Source organism: Felis catus, chromosome B4 (assembly GCF_018350175.1).
Source record: "Felis catus isolate Fca126 chromosome B4, F.catus_Fca126_mat1.0, whole genome shotgun sequence".
NCBI lineage: Eukaryota > Metazoa > Chordata > Mammalia > Carnivora > Felidae > Felis > Felis catus.
Window position 1 is genome coordinate 79,362,892 of NC_058374.1, and position 23,628 is coordinate 79,386,519.

General features: G+C 58.2%; 2 protein-coding genes and 1 long non-coding RNA gene across 8 annotated transcripts in view; 2 read left to right on the top strand and 1 right to left on the bottom strand.

The window, feature by feature from the left end:
* The window catches only part of EIF4B (eukaryotic translation initiation factor 4B), a 30,062-nt gene extending 26,809 nt beyond the window's left edge, over window positions 1–3,253 (top strand). For all 3 annotated transcript variants that reach the window (XM_006933722.3, XM_003988747.4, XM_045061846.1), the window contains exons 13-15: window positions 225–330; window positions 615–687; window positions 1,082–3,253. In XM_006933722.3, the coding sequence (XP_006933784.1) occupies window positions 225–330; window positions 615–687; window positions 1,082–1,162 (260 nt within the window). In that variant the 3' untranslated portion in view covers window positions 1,163–3,253. The remainder of the gene's footprint in view (window positions 1–224; window positions 331–614; window positions 688–1,081) is intronic.
* Window positions 176–14,442, bottom strand: LOC123386601. Its single transcript, XR_006600724.1, has 2 exons — window positions 14,332–14,442; window positions 176–433 (listed from the first exon to the last, which is right to left on the bottom strand). It is a non-coding gene; the product is annotated as an uncharacterized LOC123386601 (long non-coding RNA).
* TNS2 (tensin 2) lies at window positions 4,914–23,585 on the top strand. 4 transcript variants are annotated; one of them, XM_006933723.5, is made up of 29 exons: window positions 4,914–5,111; window positions 11,948–12,056; window positions 12,554–12,591; window positions 13,476–13,514; window positions 13,830–13,868; window positions 14,022–14,071; window positions 14,277–14,448; window positions 14,732–14,782; window positions 15,091–15,213; window positions 15,301–15,365; window positions 16,227–16,310; window positions 16,774–16,886; window positions 16,980–17,040; window positions 17,309–17,384; window positions 17,638–17,767; window positions 17,848–17,913; window positions 17,988–18,101; window positions 18,288–19,499; window positions 19,640–19,790; window positions 19,907–20,496; window positions 20,612–20,701; window positions 21,045–21,170; window positions 21,393–21,485; window positions 21,588–21,665; window positions 21,834–21,911; window positions 22,314–22,482; window positions 22,564–22,632; window positions 22,780–22,809; window positions 22,941–23,585. In XM_006933723.5, the coding sequence occupies exons 1-29, from the start codon at window positions 5,037–5,039 to the stop codon at window positions 23,077–23,079; spliced, it is 4,230 nt and encodes a 1,409-aa protein (XP_006933785.1). In that variant the 5' UTR covers window positions 4,914–5,036; the 3' UTR covers window positions 23,080–23,585. The 4 variants fall into 4 exon arrangements, with proteins under 4 accessions (XP_006933785.1, XP_006933787.2, XP_003988798.1 ...); XM_006933725.4 differs by lacking the exon at window positions 4,914–5,111 and adding an exon at window positions 7,422–7,560; XM_003988749.6 differs by lacking the exon at window positions 4,914–5,111 and adding an exon at window positions 10,080–10,322.
* Window positions 23,586–23,628: the final 43 nt, after the last annotated feature.

Genomic DNA, 23,628 nt, shown 5'->3' on the forward strand with positions numbered 1-23,628 from the left:
TCATGATGGCGTAACCCTAAAGTGGAATTTTTTAGTGGGTCTTATTTGGGGGCGAAAGGAATGTGGAAAGAAGGGTTTAGGAGAGAAATCTGGGTTGGGGTGAGGTTGAGTTTCCTTCAGTGCACATGGGCACACTTTTCTGCAGCTGAAAGGAAACTTAGGAGAGGGACAGTACTTAATATTTTACTTGCCTTCAATTTATTTTTGCATCTTCACACAAACAGATGAAAACAAAGTAGATGGGGTGAGTGTCCCAAAAGGCCAAAGTGGGAACTCCAGCCGTGGTCCAGGAGACGGAGGGAACAAAGACCACTGGAAGGAGTCAGATAGGTATGCGTGTTCTCTCTTGCCATTTGTAATCTGTCATCTGATGCTGGATACATGTGTCCCTGTAGTTAAGAAGTTCTTGGTTCTCCAAGTGTTGCCATATCTCCTATGGTAAACAAAGGAAAGTCAACCAGTGTGGACAATTAACAGTTCCAAGGATCTGGAAGCAAAATGTCCAGATAGCAAGCACTGTTGGCTGGAGGGGCCCGTTCAGTGCCTCCCACCTGCTTGTGGGTGTTGAGAGAGTCCTCTCCTAAAGACATGGTTTTACACTTACATCTCTGCAGGAAAGATGGCAAAAAGGATCAAGACTCCCGATCTGCACCTGAGCCAAAGAAACCTGAAGAAAATCCAGCTTCCGTAAGTGTTAGATGCTAATAGATTTCTCTCAGCTCACGTTTGCCGTTGAACTCCTTTATGCTTGGGGCTGGAATCCGAGTGGTTGGAAATTGTCAATCAGGCATCGTTGCTTGTTTGAAATTGTAAAAGAAACTTAGTTTTTTCCAGTTTTCTGCCTTGCAGTCTCACTACTCTTACTCCCTCTCCAAGATAAAAGGAGGTGGAGGTCTCCTGTAAGAACACCTGGGCCTCTGGCCTAGCCTCCCTAGCTACTCCTGGCCAGCGGAAAATGCTAATGAACAAGGAGGTGGGCCTGACCTGGCCCCTCCCTTTTGCCCAAGTATCATTGTCCTGTTTCTTGAGTTTTGATGTGCGAGTTCAAGGCTTTGGTGATTTTCTCACTCGTCTATTCCAGAAGTTCAGTTCTGCAAGCAAGTATGCTGCTCTCTCCGTTGATGGCGAAGATGAGAACGAGGGAGAAGATTACACCGAATAGACCTCTGCATCCTGTGCTTTCTCCTAGTCTCTCCACCCTGGAACATTCGAGAGCAAATCAAACCTCTATCCAGACAATAAAACTCACCATCTCCTGGAGACCTTTCTTAACTTTTTTTTAAAAAAACAAAAAACAAAAAAACAAAATGAAATGAAATTCTTTTGCATGCTGCTGCAGCCTTTAAAGTATTGAACTAACTGGAGAATCGCCAATGTAGCCAGAGAGAAAGAGACGTACAGCTTTTAATGGAAAAGTTGTGCATTTTTACGACACATGCAGTTGCCTGTGTGATTAGTGCCTGGGGGCCTCCATTTAGCAAAATGGCAGTGACAGTGATGCAGCGTCTGGATCTGGTTGGGCAGTAGGACAGGTTTAAGGAAGAGTGAGAGTTCTATCTTTTCATTCTTAATATCCTATTGTGGCACATATGAATTCTCAAGCATTACCTGAATAAATTTTCCATCCTCGGAAAGGTAGGCTTAGTCTCTCAAGTTGTTTTTTAGTCTCCAGGAGGCTGCCAGCCCCTCTTAATTCTGAGTTACTGGGGCCAGCCTAGGGGGAATTCCTTCATTTTTACCCCCCAGGGGGGTAGTGGAGAGTGAGTCTATAGGCCACAAAAGAATAAGGACTGCTCAGTGACCAAAATAAGTGGGAAAAGTTGTGGTTTGAAAAGAAGCTGCGGGGAGGTGATGGATTATTTTGCACCAGTAATAAGGGGAAATGGTATGACCTCCAGTAAACGCCAAGTGGTTACTTCCTGGAGCAGGAAGCACTTACGGGTCATGGGAATTCCCAAGTCTTGTATGTCCTGGTTTTGCCCTTCCTTAAACGCCATCCTTCCTGAAAGTTCACATCCATCTACATTCTGCTGAAATCTTGAAGCTTTAAAAATGTAGACTCTCGTCCTGGGCTTCTGATCTTAATGCTACTTTTTGCTGTCACCTCCCAGAAAGCAGCTTCTATTTAAATCACAGACCTGATCTAGGCATTCTAGACCCGCCCCAGGGAGCAGAAGCTAATGAGGAATCACTGCTTTTCTCAAGCAAATCTTGGCTCCTTCATGTCTTTTGACTCTCACTTCTTCCCTCCTCCATTCCTGCTCCTACTTCTTTGACTCCTTTTACACCTCAGAAGATTATAGAATTAACGGTCTTAGGTGGTGAGTGAGGGTGGATAAATAGGGTCAAATTGTGAGCCGTTCTTATGACCTTGATTGGGGCTTTTTTTGTTTTTACAAGTTTCCTTCTCTCCATTGAAATCCCACACCAATGTTTGGATTGATAATGTGGCCTCAACCAATGTGTGGTTTTTTGGTGGGTTTGTGTTTCTTTGTTGTTTTGTTTTTGTTTTTTTAGCTTCCCTTGAGAGAATAAATGATAATGGAGAGAACTGTGTGACAAGGTCCTGGTTTCTCTTGCAACACAATAGCTTAACTTGCCTGCTTTTATGTGCACCTTTGTACCGTCAGCCTGGTAGACGGCATCCTTCGGGGTGATCTCAGTCTCTCGTTCACAAGCCCTTCACCCATCGGTCCTAGATTAGACCCTGTCTGGCCACGCAGACCTTTTGGTTTAGGAGTGCTGCAGCAGTGGGCATAATGAATGAATCGTTTAACCAGTGGACATAAAGAGGCTTACCAAGTGAAGTAACTAAATAATTGGCTTGGATTGGCCAGTAGCTGGGAAGTGGCTTTTAGAGATACCCAAGGCTGAAAGGGGTTTGTTTTTTGGGTTTGTTTGGTTGGGGTTTTTTTGTTTTTTGGTTTTTTTTTTTTTTTGGTTGAAAAAAACAAACCATTTGCTGTAGGTGATGAAAAAGTAGGGTTTGCCCTCTACAGGTCTACTTCCAAATAGTTGTCTCCAAAACTTTTTTTTTTTTCCCATTCCCCTCTCCTGTCCCCGTTATAACAGAAACGGGTTATGTCCCGCTCCTTAATACGTGTAAAATTTGTACAAAATATCTTCTATGAAAATGATTTGTAATCTGTAGACTTAATACCTGGGAGATGTCTTGAGATGTAAAATCCCATCCTTTGGGTTGTGGGGTTTTTTTTGTTTGTTTTCTCCAAATAAATCTGATCTTTAAAGTTCACTTCAATGCTGAAATTCTTTTGACCATATACTCCACTCCTGTGCCTTTACAGGCTCCCCACCCCTGTCTCTGAAGTCCTCTGGGCGTTAGAGACTGTCCTGGGCTAGGGGTGGGGTTACCAGGGGAATCTTTACTGAGGCCCAGGAACTGGGAATTAGCATCCACTCCCCTCCAGCATTTTGGCCTGGTGGTAACCTTTAATATTTAAAAGTACCTGCAGTCCATTTCCTACTTCATCGCCTGGAGGCCGCGCCTCCACCCTCCACTCAGCAGTCTGCAGAGGCACTGCCTCCACATTCCGTGCTACGTGGCACAGGCAGGCTGGGTTCTTGTTGATGAGCTGGTCTGGGTTACAACGGAGGCCCCAGATGGCGGTGGGAAGTTTCCAAATGGCTAGAGATGGGCTGTTCCGTGTTGCAAGGCAGGAAAGAGGACCGTGGCAGAGAATCCTTAAGGTCACAATGGGGTGAAGCAGGGAAAGCCCAGGAAAGCTCAGTCAACAATTTGGGGGAAGATTGGGCAGGGGGGGTTGCTGGCACGGGAGCCCAGCTACACAAGTGGCTTTCCTAGGCCCATCGCAGCAACTGCAGTTGTGGTTCTTGACGGTGCACTGATCTCTTCAGATGTGGAGGGGTAAGAGGCTCAGCATGCTGTGCTGACTCAGCTTTCCGTGTGGGAAAGGAAGCTTTTAGGTGGGAAGGAAACAGGCCGCTGCCCAGGCTGCCTGTGGAACCCACCTCCACTGCCCACATCGGTCTGCCACTTTCTCCAAGCCCTCATTTCCAGCCACTCGCCAGAGGCTGGGTAAGTGACGATGGAAAGGAGACTAGGGGCGCCTGGGTGGCCCAGTCCGGCTTTCGGCTCAGTTCATGATCTCATGGTTTGTGGGGTGGAGCACAGAGCCTGCTTGGGATTCTCTCCTCTCTCTGCCCCTCCCCAGCTGGCACGCTCTCTCCCTCCTCTCCCCACCTCAAAAAATAAAAGAATACGAGTGGGAAAGGCTAACTTCAGAGAGATTCATGTTGGTTGGGCACAGGAAGGGTAAAGAAGGAGCTCCCTGTACTGTGTCCCAAGAGGGTACTTGAAATCCAAGGGAAAGGTAGGCGCTGGTACAACCCCCATCTTCAGAAGTAGATCCCAGGACCGGTGCGCCCTGTCAACCTGCCGTAAATCTTGAATGACCAGAAGGGTACAGGTATAGCATCCGACTTTACAAGGGTCACTTCTAGGCTGCTCGGATCCTGAGTTAAGTCCACGTAGCTTAGATTCTCCTAAACAGAATCAAGCACCAGGCTCTGGATCCCAAGGCAGTGAGGGTCCCAGTTAGTGCCAAAGGCGTCCCCTAAAGTGCTAAGCAAGCTCACAGCATCTGGTTTCTCAGGAAGTGGGAGAGCTACACATCTGCTCCTGGGAAGCATTATTTCTCAAATAAAACCTTGTTTCCTGGCAACCGTCATAGCCCCCAGGGCCACAAGTGAAGGGGGGACTCGACTTCCCTCACCCTCCCGCCTCCCCAGAAAGGAGTTTGGAAGAGGCGAGCTGTGCTGTGCTGCTCCACACCCAGCTGCAGCAACCTCCCGGTTGGACAATACACCCTCTGTCCTCTGTCCTGGCCAGCAGATCCGCCTCTGGAGTGAGCTCTGCCCCTTCCCCCGCTCTTCCTGGTTCCCAGTGCCCAAACCCTCCACTCAAAGCCTCCTGACCCAGTGCTCTCCCCGCCAGGATAGCCCATGCCCCTCAAAGCCCTCCCACCCCAAGGATCTGAGCACACTCAGTCGCAGGCATGGGATCACCCCAGACCTTGGAAGAGGGGGTCCAGCCTTCAGTCCCAAGATGGGCTGCCCTCTGCATAGTCAAGGTAAGAAAACCTGCATGGAGGGAGGGGTCAGAAGGGGTCATGATACTGTTCCTGAAATGCTGTTTCACCTTTGCTAACATCATCCTGTCTTCCTTCTCCCTTTCCTCTCCCTTCTGAAGCTTCTGTTGCTCTGAACTGGTAGTCAGAATGTCTGGCTGGCTCCATATGCCACCCGTGTTTACAGCACTCCCAGCAAGCCACCTCCTGTGGATAATTTTTCACTCTCAGCCTTCCTCATCAGCTTCCCTCCTGCAGCCCCCTCAGCCCCTGGTCCCCAGGTTGACAGCAGGAATCAAGTCTGAGCTGAAAGTTCAGCTGCCCATCTTATGACTCTCCCAATTCCTTGAAACCTCAAAAGTTCCTCATAGGGACAACCACACCAGCATGAGTGTGAGGCTGAAGCCCTGCCTACCTCTCTGGGATCCAATCAGGTGCCTCTTCTCTGAGCACCAGTCTCTCCTTGGTACCTTTAAACATTAGAACTTGGGGTATCTGGCTAGCTCAGTAGGAAGAGCATGCAACTCTTGATCTCAAGGTAGTGAGTTCGAGCCCTACGCAGGGTGTAGAGATTACTTAAAAAAAAAAAAAAAAAAAATAGAACCTACTAACCCCCTTCGGCAGGCATCCCAGGCACCCAGCCAAAGACCCTAATGAACTCTGGAAAGGACACGATTTTTAAAAAACTAGCTAAGACTCCAAAGAAATGAGCAAATTTTCATGCCTCATGTGTCTCGGTTACATAATCAAATCTTAACCAAAATACACACACTGACCTTCAACCCTGCCCCCTTCCCGCTAGCCTCTGATCCCGGTCACTCTCCTTGGGGCTTACCCAAAACTCCTGCCTCTCCCCTCCTCCCAGTGCCTCCCCACCTCTTCCCTCCTGCACCCCATTCCAACCCCCCCCCCAGCCCTCCCTCCAGCTCCCAGCAGTTCCCACTGCTCTAACCTCTGAGATTGAGACGACCTACTGGACACCAACTCAGCCAAGAGCAGTAAGCTCTAGGCTCCCCAGTCCCAGCCACACCCACCCCTTCCAAATGCCAGTCTCTGAGGGACCGCATTGTCACCGTGCCTCTTCCCCCAGCCGCCAGATTGGAATCAGAACCAGACTTCCCAGCCTTTGCCAAAGGCAAGATGAGCAGAGACGACCCAGTTGGGAGTTGAGACAGGGAGGGACAGAGGGCTTTGCAGCTGGTGGTACCGGCTGCCTTGAGCAGGCACTGGACATTGAGCCCTGGGCACTGGCTTCTCAGAATCCACACCCCCAACACACACCAGTTTTCATCATGGAAAATTCAGTGGGGAGGGTGAGGGAGGGCAGGAGGGAGTTCCAGGAAGTACTCAATACTAGAGAACACTGGTGAATCTGAGAATGGGAGTGGATTCAGTTTCTGAAAAGACATCCCTTCCCTCTATCTTCTCCTCCAGGGTGACCCAACTCAAATCACCCCCAGGGCCCATTAGTTTCTAACCAGTATCAGATCCCGACCCTGGAAAAGAAGGGAATGAGATTAGACCACAGACTGAATGAACTTCCATCTCCACTGGGAAACCTGTGACTTGAGTTATATAGGAGGGGGGAGGACTTTCTTTATAAGCAGAGTCAGGGAGTGGGAATGACGGTCCAGGTCCAGTTCCAAAGCAGAGCGATGGATGATGGGCTGACTGGAGCTGCTTAGGGGGTGGGAGCTTGAACTTGATGTGGAGGTCCTCAGCTTCGAGTCCTTTGGAGACAAGAGGTGGCCTAGACGTCTCCCCTGTGGCAGAGGACTAGGGAAGAGTGTCCAGCGACTGGGGACACAGGGGGCAGCAGGTATCTTTGTCTGAATCTGGCGCCCCTTGAGTAGGTGGGTCCTGACTTTGGGGTCAGGCTCAATCCCAAATACTCCCCGCGGAGGGGGCGGATGAGAGGCTGTTTCTAACGCCTTCTGGACCCATGGCCGCTTTTCTTCTACGTCTGTCTGGTTCCTGTGTTTTGTTTTGCTTCTTGCTCTGTCCTGCCGGTTAGTCTCCCCGGGGCTCGGAGGGTTTCTCGGCTCTGCGTCCTGCGCGTCCGCCTCCTCACACTCTCCCCATCCCGGTCTCTTCCTGTCCCCGAGCGCCCCTCCGCCAGTCTCCGCGTCCCTCCTCGCCCCGGGGAGCGTGGGCCCGCAGGAGAAGGTGGGGACGACGAGAGGGAGAAGGAGGAGGCCGAGGGGCGGGGAGCGGGGGAACGTGGGGATTGGAGCCGGGAAGGAGGGAGGAGAGCAGCGCGGGAGGGAGCGAGGGCGGGCGCGGGGCGCGGCGGGCGCGGGAGGGAGCCCGGGCGAGCGCGGCGCCCGCTCCCGCCTCCTCCGCCTCCTCCGCGGCCGCTCGGCGCGGGCCCGGCAGGATGGGCCGGTCCGGGGGCTCCCCCTGCTGCTGCCCCGCCCCGGCGCGCCCCCGCCCCGCCGGGCGCCCCCCGCAGGTGAGTGGCCGCGCGGCGCGGGGCGGGAGGGCGGCGGCCTGTGCGTCACGGCGGCCGGGCGGGGCCGGGGCCGGTCGCCAGGGGGCGCGGGGCCGCCCGGAGGCGCTGGGGCGCGGGGCGGCCGCCGGGGTGGGGGGCGGTGGGGGACTGGGGCCGGGGCCGGGGGCCGCGGGAAGCCGGGAAAGGGAGCAGGGGGCGGGGCGGGGCCCGCGGTCACACGGCCGTCCCGCCCTCGCGCGTCTCCGGCGCACTCGCCGCCACGGGGCGCACGTTGCCCCCACACGCGGGGCCCCGGACCTGGGTGGGAACTGCCGGCCCGGCCCCGGGAGCGTGTGTCGCGAGGGTTTTCTTTTTCTACTTCACTTCTGGGACACTGAGGCCCATTTCGCTTTTCCAGCCCCACTCGTCCGCCCCCCTTCTGCTTCTCCCCTCAATTCTCTAGCTCCCTCAGGGCACACTCATATATCCCGCCTCTCCCTCTCTCCTTCTCCGGGCCTCACCCCTCCTCCGCGGCTGGGCTCCCAGCCTCTCATCCAACCACAGCTATTTTCCAGGAAGGGGGAGTGTGGGTGGAGGGGTTTCTCCAAACAAACCCAAGGCTTCGGAGTGAGAGGGGGCCAGGCTGGGGGAGAGACTGACAGGCTCTGGAATGTTCCAGGCAGGAGTAGGGTGAGGGTCCTACCGGGGTCTGGCCATGCCTTCCCAGCCCTGCCCTGGTGAGCGCCTTTTCCTCTCAAGCCTGTTTCCCCCCTCTCCATCTCACTACAGAGGTGCCCCCCACAGAGTGGGGAGAGACTCAAAGGCATTCTTCCCTGGCCACCCAACACGGGTTAATGAGTCCCCCACGAAGGAACTACCAGGTGAGGGGACTTTTCAGCCCCTGTGGAGGCAGCAGGTGTAGAAAGAAGCATGCTGAAGGGGCACGAAGGGGCAGAGAAAAGGCACCCCAACCCACACACCCACCATAGTGCTTCTCCTACAGCAAGGCTCTGAACTGGACCAGGCCGGGCCCAGTTGCCCACACTGGCCAGGGGCCTGGAATGTCCTGGGACCCAGCCAGGGTTGGTGGGATAGGAGTGGGTTGCAGAGCCAGTGCCCCCTCTCCAGTTACACGCTAGGGGCCCAAGCCTGGCCACGGAGATACCTCCCTCTGGCCAAGGTACCCCGGGGACAGACTTCCTGACTTGGAAGGAGAGTTAAATCTTCAAGGGCAAAGCCTCAGGCCAGGCCCATGCCAGGCAAGTCCAAAGAAGTGTCCTGAGTGGGCTCTCCTAAGGGGGCTCATCCCAGAGAAGGCAGGATTAGACCAGTCCCTTGGGCCTGAAGGAGGGAGAGGGAGGTCTAAGGACCAAGTGGGAGAAGGCTGAGCACCGGTACATTCAGTAAATACCATGCAAATGAGGGGAGGCATATTTGCGCATTCTTTCAAGTGACAGCTCCAGCCGGTCAAAGGGCTGCTGTCCAAGGCTTGGGGCTGAGGACCCCTGGCCCTTAACCCCATTTATTTTTGGAAGATTACTGCCCCCCCACCCCCCACTTCCAAGGCTCCAGTCCACCTCCTTCCCTTGACTCTTGGGACAGGAAGTTGGCCATGTTCCCAGGAGGGAGGTAGGAGGCCCACAGAGGGGGGTGGAGTATGTGTTGGGGGGGGGGGGGGGGCCTGTCCAGTCCTTAGGACCTGGGACAGCTGCTGAGGAAGCAGAGCAGAGCTAGGAGAGCCATGAAGGTAGTACTCAGGCTTTGGGGGGCAGGGGGCATAGGGCCCAGCCCTAGGGTCTGGGTGAAGGGCCTACACAGCAGGGCTGGAAAGAGGGGCTAGGGACTGGGAGGTCTAGCACGAACAAGCCATGGAATGGGGGGACAGAGGGGATGACTGTCAGGAGCAGAGCGGGTGGGGTGCTCTCAGGAGAAGAGCCTCAAATGCCTTGGGCTGGAGCAGGAGAATGGCTCACTCCTGTGGGCAGAACAATCTTGTGGCTGGAAGCAGGCCTTCCAGTGCGTATGGGGGCGGCAGGAGAGAAGCAGTGAGTGCTTTCCTTTTCCTGTACTTCACAACCAGTGAAACTGAGGCAGGAAGCTGGCCCTCAGTCCTATTTTCCCCGGCCCCTCAGGATGCACCCCGATTCTGAGCTGGCTGGGGTAGTGAGTCCCAGCTCCCCCTTCCTCCCCACCAGAAGTCCCCTGAGAACCTGAGAGTTCAGGCTGGGAGACTGGCCTGGCCTGGCCTGGGACACAGTGTTCCCCACTGGCCCTTGAGCCCTGCAGGAGACCTAAATTCCCACCCTGCCCCCACCCCACTCCACTGGGGGCTGGATCTCAGGATCCTTGCAGATCCCTGGATAGGGTGGATCCCCTGGGCAAGGGGCAGCTCCACAGCAAGGGGCTGGGGGGCAAAAGATCCTGGGCTGACACTCCCAGCAGGGTAGATCCTGGGAATCTGATCTCCTGGCCTCCCCCACATCCTCCCTCCCCCCCCCCCCCCCACTTCCTGGAGCAGCGACCTGCCCCTTTCCCGCCTGCACTCCCCTCCACTTCCAGGGCCGGGCTTCTCCTCACACCAGCCAGACAGCCTACCCTCCACCCAGGGGAAGCGGCTGCCTCCGCCAGGCCGCTTCCAGGAAGCCCCGGGCCGGGCCCCAGCATTGTTCAGGCCCGCAGTCGGCACCCCAGCCAGCCGCCCGGACATCATGAAGTCCAGCGGCCCCGTGGAGAGGCTGCTCAGAGCCCTGGGGAGGAGGGACAGCAGCCGGGCCACCAGCAGGGTAGGAGTGCCCGCTGGCTGGGCAGAGGAGGGGCAGGGGGGGAGGGGTGGGCAGTGGGGGAGGGGACCAGGACTCAGGCCAGAACCTTTTCCCCTTGCCCCGAATCCCCTCACTACTATGCCCCTTTGGAATAGCCAGAGCTGTGGTGTGAGCAGCAGAAGTTTGGATTAAAGCAGAACCTGGTGTCCACTTTCCCTCCTCCAACTTCCCTACTCTAATTCAGGCCAACCCTGGGGATCCTGGCCCCCTAAACCTGCATTCAGGTATACTTCATTGTAGGACTTTTCCAGGTACTACTGGGGAGCCCCAGGGCAGGGCCGAGATCAGGCCCCTTCCCTGAGCTCAGAAGTTTGGGAGAAATGGGGTGGAGGTGGCGAAGGGAGAGGGGTGGCCAGGTCTCAGAAGTGCTTTAGACACTGGGACTTTCCCCTGACATCATCAGTGCATGCCGTTAATGTCAGAATGCACCCAAGTTTCCTAACGGGTCCAGCAAGGCTGGCCCATAAGAGTTCAGGTTGGGTTTAATCCAGGTTCTTGGGGGACAGCCAAGAGACCAAAAGTGCTGCCTGGGTCCCCAGGATGGGGGGCCTGGATGCCTATGACTCCATTTCCCCATATTTTATCAGCCATACCCCAAAAGAAGCAGCTCAGGGCAACATGAGATAATATTATGGGGGGGGAGCTTGAACACTTGAGGGAAGAGAAAAATGGGTAGAAGGGAGAGGAGGCATATGGACAGAAGATGAGTGGAGTGAACCCACAGTGGGAGGGAGGGGGATGAGGGCCATAACGGGGCATCCCTGCCTCACTGCACTCTGGGTGGGGAGAGGCCCAACAGGGCATCTAGCCCACCCCTTCCCCCATTCCATGCTGGAATCCCACTTGAACCTCAAGTGACAGGGTGCTCACTACATCCAGAAGTAGCAAGGCAGCTGAACATTTCCCCCAATGTCATGCCTCTGTCTGCCTGTCTCTCCAGCATTACCACCCCCTCCTTACACAATTGCTGCCTGCCGCCTCAATGCACAATGAGTAAACATGTTGTTCTGACAGTAGGGGGAGGAGGGCATGTCAGCTGTCTGGAGCACGGGGACAGCGGGAGCCAGGGGAGTAGGACTGGCTCAGGCCACTCCCCGCCAGGTCAGTCTGGGTGCTGCGTGACTGACATTCTACGTTCATTTCTGGACCCCCTCCTGCTCACTCTCCACAGGGACCTCCATCTGGGGAAGGCAAAATGGGAGGAGAAATGGGGAGCCCTCATAGAAGAAAGTCAGAGAGCACCCCCCCACCTCCCAGATCAGGAGGAAAGCTCTAGCACCTGGTGTGGCAGTGACCGCGAGGGTTTCACACACCATACGAGGGTCCCGAGTGACCCTCAGAGAGGAGGTGACCCTCAGAGAGGAGGTGACCCGTCTGGGGTGATGCAAGGGGGCAGATTCCACACACCATCAAGGACAGGCCCCATAAAAGCCAAGAAACAGCTGTGACCAAGTGTGTCTTAGGAGTTTAGGGGCTTTATCAGGATGGAGGAGAAAGAAACCAGGGCAGTGCTAAGACCCCAGCTAATCCCAGAGATGGGTCCACTGAGAACTGACACCTCTGCCTGTGTGTCCTTCCGTCCCTAGCCTAGGAAAGCCGAGCCACACAGCTTCCGGGAGAAGGTCTTCCGGAAGAAACCACCAGTCTGTGCAGTGTGTAAGGTGACCATCGATGGAACTGGCGTCTCGTGCAGAGGTGAGGTGCCTGTCCTGTGACCCTGAGAGCCTCTAACCCAGCACCATTGTGTGCACAACTCCAGCGGGTAGACTCACAAAGAGTTTAAACCGTAATGTGCACGCTGCCCCCTGGACAGCATGGGAACCAAGAGGGTGTCCGTCACGGGGAGCTGCCTCCCCTCCAAACAGCCCTTGTCCCCATGACGGACACTCCCGCCCCAACCCAGGAGACCCAGTCCTCTCCATCGCCTCCCCAGTGGACCTGTGATGGGGACTTCCCTCCCTCCCCCCTCACCCCCAGTCACCCTGGAACATTAGCCCTTGCCCCCTCCCTCCCTGGCCTGAGCGTACTACCCCGCTGCCTGACACTTCCCTTGAACTCTGCCCCTGCTCCCCCATTCCATCTCAACAGTCTTGGAAGCCCCAGGATCTGGTTCCAGGGGTTGGGGAGATGGGGGAGGGCTACCCCAGTACGTGCCTGCTAACCCCTCTCTTCTCCCCACCATCCCTCTCTAGTTTGCAAGGTGGCAACACACAGAAAATGTGAAGCAAAGGTGGGTACTTGACTGGGGGTGGAGGACTAGAGTCTCTTCCTCTGAAACAGGCTTCTCCAGCCACATCGGCATCAACCGCAGCCCCTCTCATCATGGGGGAACCCCTGCCGGAGTGGGAGAGGGTGCTGTACTGGGCCCTTTAAGAACCACCCTACTCCACCCCCTGGAGGGCTGGCCCAGGCGGGTGGACAGGAGACAGGGTTTGTCTTGGTGCTGTGCCCAGGCTGCAGCTGGCGAGAGGATGGGGGTGGGGAAGAGGAGGAGAATGAGGACGAGGAAGGGTGGGGTGGGTGGGTGGGGGAGCAGGATTTCAAAGACTGGGTAGCCGGATGGGCTGTGCCTTCCCTCTGGGGAAGGGTCCTCAGGATGCCTGGGTGGGTCTCATCCTGGGCCCTGGAAAGGCCGGGCGGAAGGTACAAGCTGTAGATAGCACCACTGTCCAGTGGGGACCTGAGGCAGCCCCATCTCTGAGGAGGTTCCCTCGTCCTCCTCCTGCAGTGCGGGGGGTCCCAGGGCCTTGGAGTTGGCCTGGGGGAGCTGTGTGCCCAGGGGCGGGGTCTCCCGGTGAAAGAGGCCAGTGTCCGTCCCTGGCCATGGCCTGCCTACATGGCTCTATATATAACTCCTGCCCCGCAGCTGGATGAATGGGGGTCTGTGTGGGCAGGGGGCTGGGAGCCAAGAGCAACAAGTGGGGGGCCTAGGGGTGGGGGACCAGAGAGGCCAGAGGGGAGGCTCCCTTAAATAGAGGAACCTCAGCTGGAGTGTGTGCCCATCTGCTGACAGCCCCTCCACCTTCTCGCTGAAGCTGAGGGGTAGCCCCATCGTCAAGCCCAGGAGACCCCATTTCAGCAGGAGCTCAGCCCCTCACTCGGGTCTCCTTCCAGGTGACTTCGTCCTGTCAGGCTTTGCCTCCGGCGGAGCTGGTGAGTGTGCTCTGAGATGGGGTGGGAGTGGCAAGGAACCTGGCTGAGGTGTCCAAAGTTCTGGTGGCCACAGAGAGGGCCCCCAGGAGGTTAGCTTGAATGGACTGCTGTGGGTGCCGGTCATCCTGAGAGACAGGAAAAAAATGAGCCCTCTGATCTTCTTGCCCTTGGGCCTGCTGGGGGTTAGGACTCCTCTCCCTTGGCCCGGTGCAGCCCCCACAGGAAGGCCGGCGTGCCCTCTCCACCATCCCCAGGCGCAGACTGGTCCCTACCCCCGCCCTAACCGCCCCCTTTTCCTCCTCCGTCTCCCTCTAGCGGAGAAACACGGCCCCCGTGAGGCGCATAGAGCACCTGGTAAGTGATGCTGGCGGAGGGGGCGGAAGCAGGTAGCTCTGGGAGTACGGACCTAGGTATCTTGCGAGAACGAAAGTTCACGGGACTCTGGAGCGGGGAGCCTAGAGTGGGGGGCACCCAAAGAGATGTGCACCGTCTCATCTCATCCACCAGGGATCCACCAAGTCTCTAAACCACTCAAAGCAGCGCAACACTCTGCCCAGGTAAGTGAGGGCGCCGGGGTGGTCCCATACCTCAGCCCGGCGCAGCGCCGCACCCCCCCGCCCCGGCAAAGCTCTCCTAGGCAGCCCCCCACCCCGCCCCCGAGCGGCCCCACCTACCCTCGGGACCCCGAGGCCTCGCCCTCCCCTCCCATCTGCCCCCGGAGCCTCGCCCTCGTGCCTGACGCAGACTTTGCCCCCTCCCCAGGAGCTTCAGCCTGGACCCGCTTATGGAGCGCCGCTGGGACTTGGACCTCACTTACGTGACGGAGCGGATCCTGGCTGCCGCCTTCCCCGCGCGGCCCGACGAGCAGCGACACCGGGGCCACCTGCGCGAGCTGGCTCACGTGCTGCAATCCAAGCACCGCGACAAGTACCTGGTGAGGGCGGGGCCTTCCGCAGTCAGCCAATGAGAGGACTGGGAGGCCCAGGTGGGCGGAGCTGCTGCCTGACAACATACTCGCGGAGGCGCCGGCCTAGGGGGCGGGGCCTCGGGGCCGCCGGAGCCGATAGGGAACGCCCCCGCTGGGCGGTCGTAGCTAGGCCGGGCCTTAGCGCCGTCCTCGTTCGGGAGAAAGACTGCTTAGGGTCGCAGCAGGGTACCGCGCCTCGCCGCCCGCTGCCCAAGGTCACTTCCGTCTAAAGTCCCCTCTTTACTTGCAGCTCTTCAACCTTTCAGAGAAAAGACATGACCTGACCCGCCTAAACCCCAAGGTAGGAGGGGATTAAAGCCATTAAACTCAACTCCCACCCCAACGAGCCCCCAGCTCCTCCTTATTAATAGTAGCAGTTGGCACCTTCCCAGGTGACTTCTTACTTGAGACACTCCAAAGCATGGTGCAGCGGGTATCAACCCCATTGTACCCATGAGGAAAGTGTTGAGCCTGTCGTGGACAACCAACAGTCTCTTGTCTTTGGTTGGCCCCCACCGACCCCTACACCTGGTCCCTTTCCCATCCCCACCCATGTCTCTTTGCTTGTGGCCCCCACCCTCAGTTGTACCCCTGCGCCCCCCCCCCCAGGTCCAGGACTTCGGTTGGCCTGAGCTGCATGCGCCCCCCCTGGACAAGCTGTGTTCCATCTGCAAAGCCATGGAGACGTGGCTCAGTGCTGACCCACAGCACGTGGTTGTACTGTACTGCAAGGTGAGCTGGGACCTGGGGTTCACAAGGCCGGGGTGACCTCAGCCTGAGGCCTCAGCAGGCCCTGCATCCCTATCTTTCTACCCTCAGGGGAGCAAGGGCAAGCTCGGGGTCATCGTCTCTGCCTACATGCACTACAGCAAGATCTCTGCAGGGTGAGACTCCCTGACCCCTGACTGGCCCCTCCCCAGTGACCTGCCTCCCCCAGTTGGCCGAGATGAGCCCTTCTCCCTGGAAGCCCGCCTCTGTGTTCGGAGAGCCATTTACCATAAACTTGGCCTTTCCACCTCCTTTTTCTCGCTTGTACCTCCTCCACCGTTCCCAGCAGAGGATTTTTATCAGTTTCCTAGGGCTGCTGTAACAACGTATCACAAACTAAGTGGCTAGAGACAACATAAATGTGTTATCTCCGTTCTGGAGGCTGGGAGTCTAAAATTGAAGTGTCAGCAGCACTGCACTCCCGTGGAGACTCTGGGTAGAGCCCTTCCTTACCTCTTTCTAGCTTCTGGTGGTGACCAGCAGTCCCTGATGTTCCTTAGCCTGCAGCTGCGTCACTCCACTCTCTGCCTTGGTCGTCACATGGCTTTCTTCCTGTGTGTGTGTGTGTCTGTCTGTCTGTCTCTTCTCTTCTTCTAAGGACACCAATCATATTGGATTAAGGGCTCATTCCTCCTCCAGTATAACATCTTAACTAATTCCATCTGCAGCGACCCTATTTCCAAATAAGATCACATTCAGAGGTACATATCTTTTGGGGAGCCAAAAACCCAACCTATAGCATGGTCTTATTTCCCCATTTTACAGAGGAGGAAACTAAAACTCAGGGAGCACTTGCCTGAGGCCCAACAACTAGTAAAGTGACTGTCTGTGGGGTTTCTAGTCCTCTTCACCACCACTCTGGGCTTCCTCTAGCCTTGGGGGGGATCACACGTCTCCTCCCTATCCTGGGGCTTAGGGTTGAGAGGCCAGCTTTGATACCAGCCCCTAATCCCCCACTCTGGTCCTGCTGTCCCCAGGGCGGACCAGGCATTGGCTACGCTTACCATGAGGAAGTTCTGTGAGGACAAGGTGGCCGCGGAGCTGCAGCCCTCCCAGCGCCGGTGAGCAGCCCGGGTAGGGATGGGTTGGAGGAGCAGGCTCCCTCCATGGCTGCCAAGACCGAGATTCTCTCGCTCATACAGCATACCTTAATGGAGCGCCTTCTGTGTACCAGGCACTGTCAGGTGCTGAGAATTCAGAACAAACACGGTCCTTGCTCTCATGGAGCTTGTGGTAAAGAGAGACTTGCGGGACAGTCAGAACCCATCTCTGTGACGGGAAGCAGAGATCTGGGGGAAGAGCATTCTAGCCAGAGGGGCCAGCAAGTACAAACCTTTGGGACAGCAAGAAGGATTGAGGTTAGATGCAAGGAAGAACTTTCTGGTGAGCTGGAAGATGTGAGGGAAGTGCTAAGAAGGGCAGGCTTTCCAAGTGGGGGGGAGGCGGGTGGTGGTGAGCATGGCTGAAATGATACAAAGGGGCCTCCAGAGGAAGGGGCTTATGTTCTGACACACCCCCTCCCAGATATATCAGCTACTTCAGCGGCCTCCTGTCCGGCTCCATCAGAATGAACAGCAGCCCTCTCTTCCTGCACTATGTGCTTGTGCCCGTGCTGCCAGCCTTTGAACCTGGCACAGGTGAGTCTGCCTGGGGTGTGCTCCACAAGGAGGGCCGTCCCCACCCCCTCCATTCAGCAAGCCCCACATGCCTTCTCCTTCCTGTCCCTCCAGGCTTCCAGCCCTTCCTCAAGATCTACCAGTCCATGCAGCTCGTCTACACATCTGGAATCTAGTGAGTGCTCTCTTCCCAGGCCCCTGCTGCCCACATTCCTGTTCCTCCAGCCTCCCCAGACACAGGGTCCTCCGGTTCCTGCCACTGCACCTAAAAACGTTGGCCATCATGGAATCCATTTTACGGTCGGAGAGGCTGATGTTCAGGCTAAAGGTCTCTCGCTCAGGGCTCGGACTCCAATCTCCCAAGTCCCTCCAGACTCTTCATAGCTCCCCACCCCAGCCCGAGTGCCTCTGACTCAGCCTGTGCCTCGTCCTTCCTTCCTCAGTCACGTTGCAGGCCCTGGGCCACAACAGCTCTGCATCAGCCTGGAGCCAGCCCTCCTCCTCAAAGGCGATGTCATGGTGAGGGGACCATCCTGGGAAGGGGCAGGGGTCCAAGGGGTGGTGGTGTATCCTGCCTGCTGCACAGTCTCTGGGGACTCATCAATTCAAGGCAGATTGGAGGGTGGAAAGTTAGTCCCCTAGATGGGGGGAGGGGCCACCTTGAGGTTGAGGCCCGGGCAGAGCTGCGGCCAGACAGTCCCCAGGGCGGAAGCACAGAGGAGATGCAAGTGGACAGGAGGGCCTGACCCCTAGTCTCCCTTCCCTCATCCAGGTGACCTGCTATCACAAGGGTGGCCGGGGGACAGACCGGACCCTCGTGTTCCGAGTCCAGTTCCACACGTGCACCATCCACGGACCACGGCTCACCTTCCCCAAGGACCAGCTGGACGAGGCCTGGGCTGGTGAGTTGGAGACGGATGTGGGGGCTGGAGCCCAGGTGAGGGTGGGCAGGGGCCCGGCTCCTCACGGCCACTCCCCGCAGATGAGAGGTTCCCCTTCCAAGCCTCGGTGGAGTTCGTCTTCTCCTCCAGCCCTGAAAAGATCAAAGGTAAGAGCCAAGCCTTGGGTCAGGGGTAAAGGCTGTCTGCCCGTTTCTCAACACCTGGGCGGCCCGTTCCACAGGCAACACCCCACGGAACGACCCCTCGGTCTCTGTTGACTACAACACGGCAGAGCCTGCCGTGCGCTGGGACTCCTACGAGAACTTCAATCAGCACCACGAGGACAGCGTGGACGGTGTGTGGGGCAGGCCCAGGGGCGGTGGGAGGTGGAGGTTTCAGGGGCACACTCCTTCCTCCCAGGCAGATCCCCCTCCCGAGGGACACCCCTGAAGTGGAGTCCCCTGTACTGTTCCCTCTCTTTGACTCCCTCTCTCTCCTTTCTTTCTGCTTGCCCTCCCTCCCTGGTCCTGTCCCCACTCAGGCTCCCCGACACACACCCGGGGACCCCTGGATGGCAGTCCTTACGCCCAGGTGCAGCGGGCCCCCCGCCAGAGCCCACCGGCGCCCTCTCCAGAGCCGCCTCCACCCCCCATGCTCTCTGTCAGCAGCGACTCCGGCCATTCATCCACACTGACCACGGAGCCGGCTGCCGAGTCCCCTGGCCGGCCACCCCCAACGGCTGCGGAACGACAGGAGCTAGACCGCCTCCTGGGAGGCTGTGGAGTGGCCGGTGGGGGCCGGGGAGCCGGGCGCGAGACGGCCATCCTGGATGACGAAGAGCAGCCGCCGGTGGGCGGAGGCCCCCACCTCGGAGTGTATTCAGGCCACAGACCCAGCCTCAGCCGCCACTGCTCCTGCCGCCAGGGCTACCGGGAGCCCTGCGGGGTCCCCAATGGGGGCTACTACCGACCAGAGGGAACCCTGGACAGGCGGCGGCTGGCCTATGGGGGCTACGAGGGGCACCCCCAGGGCTATGCCGAGGCCTCTGTAGAGAAGAGGCGCCTCTGCCGATCCCTGTCTGAGGGGCCGTATCCCTACCCCCCTGAGCTGGGGAAACCAGCCAACGGGGACTTCGGCTACCGTTCCCCAGGCTACCGGGAGGTGGTGATCGTGGAGGACCCTGGGATGCCTGCCCTGTGCTCCTGCCCTGCCTGTGAGGAGAAGCTGGCGCTGCCCACTGCAGCCCTATATGGGCTGAGGCTGGAGAGGGAGGCTGGAGAGGGGTGGGCGGGCGAGGCTGGCAAGGCTCTCCTGCACCCGGTGCGGTCCGGGCACCCACTGCCCCTGCTGGTGCCTGCTTGCGGGCATCACCACGCCCCGATGCCCGACTACAGCTGCCTGAAGCCACCCAAGGCAGGCGAGGAAGGGCATGAGGGCTGCTCCTACGCCCTGTGCCCTGAAGGCAGGTATGGGCATCCAGGGTATCCTGCCCTGGTGACATATGGCTATGGAGGAGCCGTTCCCAGTTACTGCCCAGCATATGGCCGGGTGCCTCATAGCTGTGGCTCTCCAGGTGAGGGCAGAGGGTATTCCAGTTCCGGTGCCCACTCCCCACGGGCTGGCTCCATTTCCCCGGGCAGCCCGCCCTACCCACAATCCAGGAAGCTGAGCTACGAGATCCCTGCAGAGGAGGGAGGGGACAGGTACCCCGTGCCTGGGCACCTGGCCCCCGCAGGAGCCTTGGCATCTGCAGGTGAGGGCACTGGGGTGGGGAGTGCCCGGGGAAGAGGAGGGTTCTGGAAGATGGTGGGGGAAGGTGCAGAATGAGAAAGAGCTAAGACAGACAAAAGGGACTTTTCCGGCTCACGGCCCCTTCTCCCACCTTCCCTACAGAATCACCTGAGCCAGCATCCTGGAGGGAGGGCCCCAGCGGGCACAGCACCCTGCCTCGGTCTCCCTGTGATGCTCAGTGCAGTGCCTCTTCTGAGCTGTCTGGTCCCTCCACGCCCCTGCATACCAGCAGCCCAGTCCAGGGCAAGGAAAGGTATACAGAGGGACCGGGGCTGTTCGGGCACTGAAGCTGGGGGTGGGGGCAGCTCACACAGGGGCTCTGCAGCCCTACCAATGTACTGACCACCTGCCCGCCCTCCCAAACTGCAGCACCCGACGGCAGGACACCACGTCCCCCACCTTGGTGCCCACTCAGAGACTAAGTCCTGGCGAGGCTTTGCCGTCCGTTCCCCAGGGAAGCGCTGAAAAGGCTCCCGAGCTGCCAGCGAGAAGCGGGCTTGAGCTTCCAGCCCCAGGCCCCTTCTCCCCCACCTCCCCGCCCAGCTCACCCAAGGACTGGCCTCAGGAGAAGAGCCCGGGGAGCCGCTCAGACAGCGCCAGTCCGAGGGGCCCTGTGCCCACCACACTGCCTGGCCTCCGCCATGCCCCCTGGCAGGGACTTCGAGACCCCCCAGATAGCCCGGATGGGTCCCCCCTCACCCCTGTGCCTACCCAGATGCCCTGGCTTGTGGCCAGCCCAGAGCCGCCTCAGAGCTCACCCACGCCTGCCTTCCCCCTGGCTGCATCCTATGACGTCAACGGCCCCACCCAGCCCCCACTTCCCGAGAAACGCCATTTGCTGGGACCTGGGCAACAGCCAGGACCCTGGGGCCCAGAGCAGGCATCACCACCAGCCAGAGGCACCAGTCACCATGTCACCTTTGCACCTCTGCTCCCGGATAATGTCCCCCAACCCCCAGGTATAAAGGCCTTGGGGAGGGTGGGGCCCCCTTGGGAGAACCCTGTCTGCCAAGGAGGGGCATGGCACAGGCACTGGGAAGCACTGGGGCCAAGCTCGGTCCCTCCCTGTCCTAGAGCCCCCTATGCAAGAGAGCCAGAGCAATGTCAAGTTCGTCCAGGATACATCCAAGTTCTGGTACAAACCACACCTGTCCCGTGACCAAGGTGAGAAGGCAGCCTGCCCCACCCCTCCCGTTTTATGGCCCCTCTGGGGCTCTGTCTTGGCTTAAGGACCCATCCTTCAGTTAACACCCCTGGTGCCTCCTCCCTGTCTCAGCAGGTCTACCCCAGGCAGTCTCTCACTAGCAGGTGGTTCTGGGCTCTGGGCCCACGGAGGTTTCAATTCAACACTGTCAATACCCTTTTAACTCTGAAGTTCCATCCCCAGGTGCCCCAAAACACCACGGCTGTTGGGGTGAAAGGCCTAGGGAGCTTGGGTAGCAGAGGTAGAGAGGGGCTACGTGGGGCTCAATCCACCACTGTGAAAACTTCTCCCACCTCCCCCCAGCCATTGCTCTGCTGAAGGACAAGGACCCTGGGGCCTTCCTGATCAGGGACAGTCATTCATTCCAAGGAGCCTACGGGCTGGCCCTCAAAGTGGCCACACCTCCACCCAGCGCCCAACCCTGGAAAGGTAAAGAATGCCCACACCTGGGGGAGAAGGGGAGTGGAGTGGGGGGAAGGCACCAGAGACAAGACAAGGCAGGGTAGGCCATGCCACTTCTTGGTGGGGAGAGGCAGGAAGTGACCTCTCCGGTGCTGGAAAGAATCCCAGCACAGGAGAAAACTGGAATCTGGAATCTGATAAAGTCTATTTCTTCTCTCCTCTCCACCCGGCCTCCTCCCCTCCCCTCAGGGGACCCCTTGGAACAGCTGGTCCGTCATTTTCTCATTGAGACTGGGCCCAAAGGGGTGAAGATCAAAGGCTGTCCCAGTGAGCCCTACTTTGGTGAGGCGAAGGGGCCAAGGGGGTCTCAGGAGGGTGGAGGGAGAGCTGGGGAGGGGGGGATACCTGTGGGCACCTCAGGGCTTCTGTCACCTCCCCCTGCAGGCAGCCTTTCGGCCCTGGTGTCCCAGCACTCCATCTCCCCACTGTCCCTGCCCTGCTGCCTGCGCATCCCCAGCAAAGGTGGGTGCTTGTGATCTGCCCTCCCGCCTCTCCTCACCCGCTGCAGCCCAAGGCAGCGTCCCCAGGTCCTGGCTCCCAGCCTGCCTTCCCTTGGGACAACAGAGTTCTCCAGCTCCTAGGGAACGTGACTCCCTGCTGAGCATCCCTGTTGGCCCTCATTGCCCCCAGATCCTCTAGAGGAGACTCCAGAGACCCCAGTGCCGGCCAACATGAGCACAGCAGCCGACCTCCTACGTCAGGGTGCCGGTAGGACCTCTCCCTCCCTTCTCTCCCTGGGTGCAAAGTGGGGTCCTACGTGTGCAGGCACGGGGCACCGAAAGGCCCTGAGGTGGGTGGGCCCCTATATTTGCAGTGGGGGTGGGAAACGGGGTCCTCAGTCTAGGACCTCAAATTCATGAACGTGAAAATCTTTGGAGGGAGGCTTGTTAGAATGCAGATTGTCAGGCCTCTTTCGAGCATTTCCGACTGTAGATCTGGCAGAGTTGCAGAATCTGCCTTTTTAACAAGTGACCCGGATTCTAATGAATTTTGAGCAGCACTAGCTGGGGAAGGCGCAAGAAAGAGCCGGCGGTGTGGGGCGATAGGGGAAGACAGACTTGGGTGCTGGCAGAGCCGGCGCTCCCCTGCAGCCCTCTCTTGCCCTCATAGCCTGCAGTGTGCTCTACCTGACCTCAGTGGAGACAGAGTCACTGACGGGCCCCCAAGCGGTGGCCCGGGCCAGCTCTGCAGCTCTGGGCTGCAGCCCCCGGCCAACCCCAGCCATCGTCCACTTCAAGGTCTCAGCCCAGGGCATTACGCTGACGGACAACCAAAGGAAGTGAGTGTGTGCGCCCAGCCCCTGGGGGACCCTAGGGACCCCCGGTTCCGGTTGTGACTTTCCCCACGATCCTCCTTGCAGGCTCTTCTTTCGCCGCCATTATCCAGTGAACAGCATCACCTTCTGCAGCACTGATCCTCAGGACCGGAGGTGAGCCTCCCTCTCGACCCTTTCTTTGCTCCCATAGCCCCACGCTCCCATCAGGTTCCCCCAGACCAGAAAGTCCCCTGCCCCAGCCCTCCTCCTCTGGTAGGCAGACCCTGGGTGCATTCCGTCACGGTTCTTCTTTTTCTGCAGATGGACCAACCCCGACGGGACCACCTCCAAGTAAGCCTCCCCACGGGTGCATCTCTTCCCTCCCCGGGACAGAGGCGCTGCCTTCCTCCCCACCCCTGGCTTTGCAGTCCTTTGTGGAAGGCATGCTGAGCCCCCTCCCCACCCTGCCTCTGTGCTCCTAGGATCTTTGGTTTCGTGGCCAAGAAGCCGGGAAGTCCCTGGGAGAACGTGTGCCACCTCTTTGCAGAGCTTGACCCAGATCAGCCTGCCGGCGCCATTGTCACCTTCATCACCAAAGTCCTACTGGGTCAGAGAAAGTGAAGGAAGGCCACAAGCTCAGAGCCCACTTCAACACCGCGCACCTCTCAGCACCCCACAGTCCTCACTTCCCCTGGCCTGGGCCCGGGAGACCCAGGAGCCAGCCCCTCCCTTAGGAATGGGGAGTGGGCATCAGCCTGGGACACTGCTCTCCTTCCCTGCCCCCAGCCTGCTAAGCCAAGTGGATGGGCCTGTGAGATGACCTTGCACGTGAGCAGATGGCAGAGATGGGTGTGTGAAGGGTGAGGAGGCATGAGCGGTTGAGCCCTGGAGGGGATCTGGACAGCCCCACCTGCACGAGAAGAGAACATCAGCCCAGAGGGGAAAGCGGGCCTGCCAGCTCCACCCAGCTGCAGGTCCCAGCCTGGCAGGGAGAGGGGGAAGAGGTGTGGGGAGCAAGGCACGCCCTCCTCCGCCTCCCCCTCTGAGCAGAGAGATCAGAGTGGGATCACATGAAAAGGGGGGGAAAGAGTCTATTTTTGTCTAATAAAGAAATTCTATAACATTTACTCAGAATTGGAGTTGTACCTTGTTCATGGGAAGGTCAAAGCA

Excerpts from the sequence above, each read along its gene's own strand:
- TNS2 (XM_006933723.5), top strand. The coding sequence starts at position 5,037 with ATGGGATCACCCCAGACCTTGGAAGAGGGGGTCCAGCCTTCAGTCCCA. Across the intron at positions 5,112-11,947 it reads CTGCCCTCTGCATAGTCAAG|CCTAGGAAAGCCGAGCCACA; the intron begins GTAAGAAAACCT and ends TTCCGTCCCTAG. Across the intron at positions 17,768-17,847 it reads GCTGGACGAGGCCTGGGCTG|ATGAGAGGTTCCCCTTCCAA; the intron begins GTGAGTTGGAGA and ends CACTCCCCGCAG.